Genomic DNA, 3,069 nt, shown 5'->3' with positions numbered 1-3,069 from the left:
TTTTTCATTTCCTGTTTTGGCTTGGAAGGATCCATTACTTTGCATATATTATGTGGGTCTGAGGAGGATGATCTTGAGTTTTGCTTCTTCCGTGCCTTGCCTTCTATAACTAAGTGCATTCTTTTTTTTATTGCTACACAATGCTTAATTAAGCAGTATTTATGTTACAGGTCGTGTACAGCTAATTAGTTAATCTACATCTTGTTCAACGATGTAACAAGATGTTCAACATTCTTCGGTCGAATAATACTAGTATTAACTAGTGTTGTTCTCACCAAGCCAGCTCGCCCCCAAAGCAATTCCGTGCATTTGTTTAACAAAAGATTAGAACTAATCTTCCGTTCGCCCTCTCACGGCACGCAGCAATCACTGCCCCAGAATCAAATTAAGCAGTTCACTGGAGACGAACCATCTCATGTCATAGCTATATATGATCCTCATTACACCCACATGTATCATCACACAAACAAGATCCAGCACAACTTTCTCCATCGATCTTCCACCCCTACCGGCCATGGCTAGTTATTACTGGATAGTTCTCGTTTTGGCGTGCACCTGCGCGCTCAGTGGCGCACTGGCGGCACGCGACCTCGCCGACGATGCGTCCATGGCCGCGAGGCACGAGCAGTGGATGGGCAAGTATGGCCGCGTGTACGGTGACGCCGCCGAGAAAGCAAGGCGGTTGGAGGTGTTCAAGGCCAACGTCGCGTTCATCGAGTCCGCGAACGCCGGGAACAACAAGTTCTGGCTGGAGGCCAACCAGTTCGCCGATATCACTGAGGACGAGTTCAGGGCTACCCACACCGGATACAAGCCAGTTGCTGTGACTAACAAGGACCGGAGCACCGGGTTCAGGTACGCGAACGCCAGCCTCGACGACCTCCCGGCCTCCGTGGACTGGAGGACCAATGGCGCCGTCACTCCCATCAAAGACCAAGGCCAATGTGGTACGCACTACGCAGCACAAACCTACATTATATTTGCATGAACCTATGGTCACTGGAGTATGCTGACTCGTTTGTTCATTTCAGGGTGCTGCTGGGCGTTCTCCACGGTGGCCTCCATGGAGGGCATCGTGAAGCTGAGCACGGGCAAGCTGGTCTCCCTCTCGGAGCAGGAGCTGGTGGACTGCGACGGCACAGACAAGGGCTGCGAGGGCGGGCTCATGGACAACGCCTTCGAGTTCGTCGTCAAAAACGGCGGCCTCGCCACCGAGGCCGACTACCCCTACACCGGTGCAGAGGGCAGCACCTGCGACTCCAGCACGGCCGCGGCGACCATCACGGGGCACGAGGACGTGCCGGCCAATGACGAGGCGTCTCTGCTTAAGGCGGTGGCGGCGCAGCCCGTGTCCCTGGCCGTCGACGGCGGGGACAACCTCTTCCGGTTCTACAAGGGCGGCGTGCTCTCCGGCGCGTGCGGCACGCAGCTCGACCACGGCATCGCGGCCGTCGGGTACGGCGTGTCTGGAGACGGGACCAAGTTCTGGGTGATGAAGAACTCGTGGGGCGCGGGGTGGGGCGAGGACGGCTTTATCAGGATGGAGAGGGACGTCGCCGACGAGCAGGGCCTCTGCGGGCTCGCCATGCAGCCTTCCTACCCCACGGCGTAGCCAGCTGCTTCATTCCTATCCTACTAGCTTGTAAATCGATCCACCTTTGAAGCGTTTGTGGTGTATATATATGGTACGACCTGCGTATTCTTCTATATCACCCTTTTCGAAAAATGATTCTCCAATCAGAAATCTACTATTCACACACCTCCGGTCCTCACATGAGTACTAGTGTACTACCATAATCGGATATCTTATTTCTCCTAGTAAGCAGCAGTTATTAGAAACCACTCGGTTTTACAACAAAAGAGACTCAAATGTTCAGTATAGGCTTAGCAACTTAGAATTGTCTCTAATAAAAAAAGGTCTTAATTTGATATACTCCCTTCGTCCATAAATACATGGCGTACAAACCGAGTCAAAAAATCAACGTTTTCTAAGTTTGAGAAAGCGTATACACAAATATGTGAAGGTAAACAATACCGAATCTTTTCGCAAAAAACAAACACAAATGAATATAAATATACTTACCATTAGATGTATTTTTATAGTGTATTCATTTAATATTATTGTTGGTGCTATTTACTCTTATATATTTGGTCAAACATAGGAAGCATTGAATTTTTGACTAAATTCATACGCCATATATTTCGGGATAGAGGGATCAATTTGGCTGCAAAATCTATAATGTTCTTGTGAGAGTTCCCTCCTTCCTGCATTGCCTCTTTGGCCTTCAACATCCCCTTGGAAGCATTCCTTTGTACTCCTCCACACCCATCACCTCTTTGATGCACCTCTCCACCTCTTCCCTTCTCACCAGGCACTTCTCATCTCGACGTGCGCACAAGACATTGTTGAGGAAATCGTTAACTGGTAGCTGCTCGATTGAGTGGTGAGTAGGGGATTAACCGGCTAATCGACAAGTTAATCGACCATTTAATCAATTAATCGGATAATTTATAGGTGTATAGGCTACTCGGTGACCCTACTAGTAGGGATTAATCGGCAAGTTAACTGGTTAATCGGATGAATTCTTGAACAGAGGCACAAGCCGAGCCCCCGCACACTCTCTACATACTTTGCAGTGGTCGGTTGGTCCGGCCATTGCCCTATTGCGATCATATGTATACCGGTTGCAAGCTTAACTTTTATTAATTGAAAAATTCCACTAGCAATTATCAACCTTGTGAGCCAGTACTTCTAGCAGAGGGCAAAAAGGAACAATTAAGCATTTATGTTGCGTTTGTCATGGAGTTCTTGGGGCAACTTTGTCTACCTCTTGGGACCTCAACACCCAAACGAAAGGTTGCCAAAGTTGCAAACTCCATAGCCTAGCTCCTTTAGTTGTATCGTGTCGAGGTTGGCAACTGTGCCGTGGGATGCAAGGAGCATAGAGCAAGGAGTTTGTTTGTTGTGGTTGGCAACTCTGTCGTAGGATGCCAATTCTGGACATAAGAGAAATGATGATGATGTGCTCAATACATGCATTGTTCATAGCTGGTAACAAGCATAGTCTT

At 48.7% G+C, this 3,069-nt stretch overlaps 1 protein-coding gene across 1 annotated transcript; it reads left to right on the top strand.

Moving 5' to 3' along the window:
* The first annotated feature begins 514 nt into the window (after positions 1 to 514).
* LOC119307763 (senescence-specific cysteine protease SAG39-like) lies at positions 515 to 1,612 on the top strand. The gene is made up of 2 exons (XM_037583844.1): positions 515 to 947; positions 1,032 to 1,612. Exons 1-2 carry the CDS (start codon positions 515 to 517, stop codon positions 1,610 to 1,612), a joined length of 1,014 nt encoding a protein of 337 aa, XP_037439741.1.
* The last annotated feature ends 1,457 nt before the right edge of the window (positions 1,613 to 3,069 follow it).

Source organism: Triticum dicoccoides, chromosome 5B (genome assembly GCF_002162155.2).
Source record: "Triticum dicoccoides isolate Atlit2015 ecotype Zavitan chromosome 5B, WEW_v2.0, whole genome shotgun sequence".
In the NCBI taxonomy this organism is placed as follows: domain Eukaryota; kingdom Viridiplantae; phylum Streptophyta; class Magnoliopsida; order Poales; family Poaceae; genus Triticum; species Triticum dicoccoides.
This window is presented reverse-complemented; position numbering and strand designations above follow the sequence as displayed.

Coding starts and splice junctions, on each gene's coding strand:
- LOC119307763 (XM_037583844.1), top strand. CDS start 515: ATGGCTAGTTATTACTGGATAGTTCTCGTTTTGGCGTGCACCTGCGCG. Junction 948..1,031: donor CAAAGACCAAGGCCAATGTG/GTACGCACTACG, acceptor TGTTCATTTCAG/GGTGCTGCTGGGCGTTCTCC.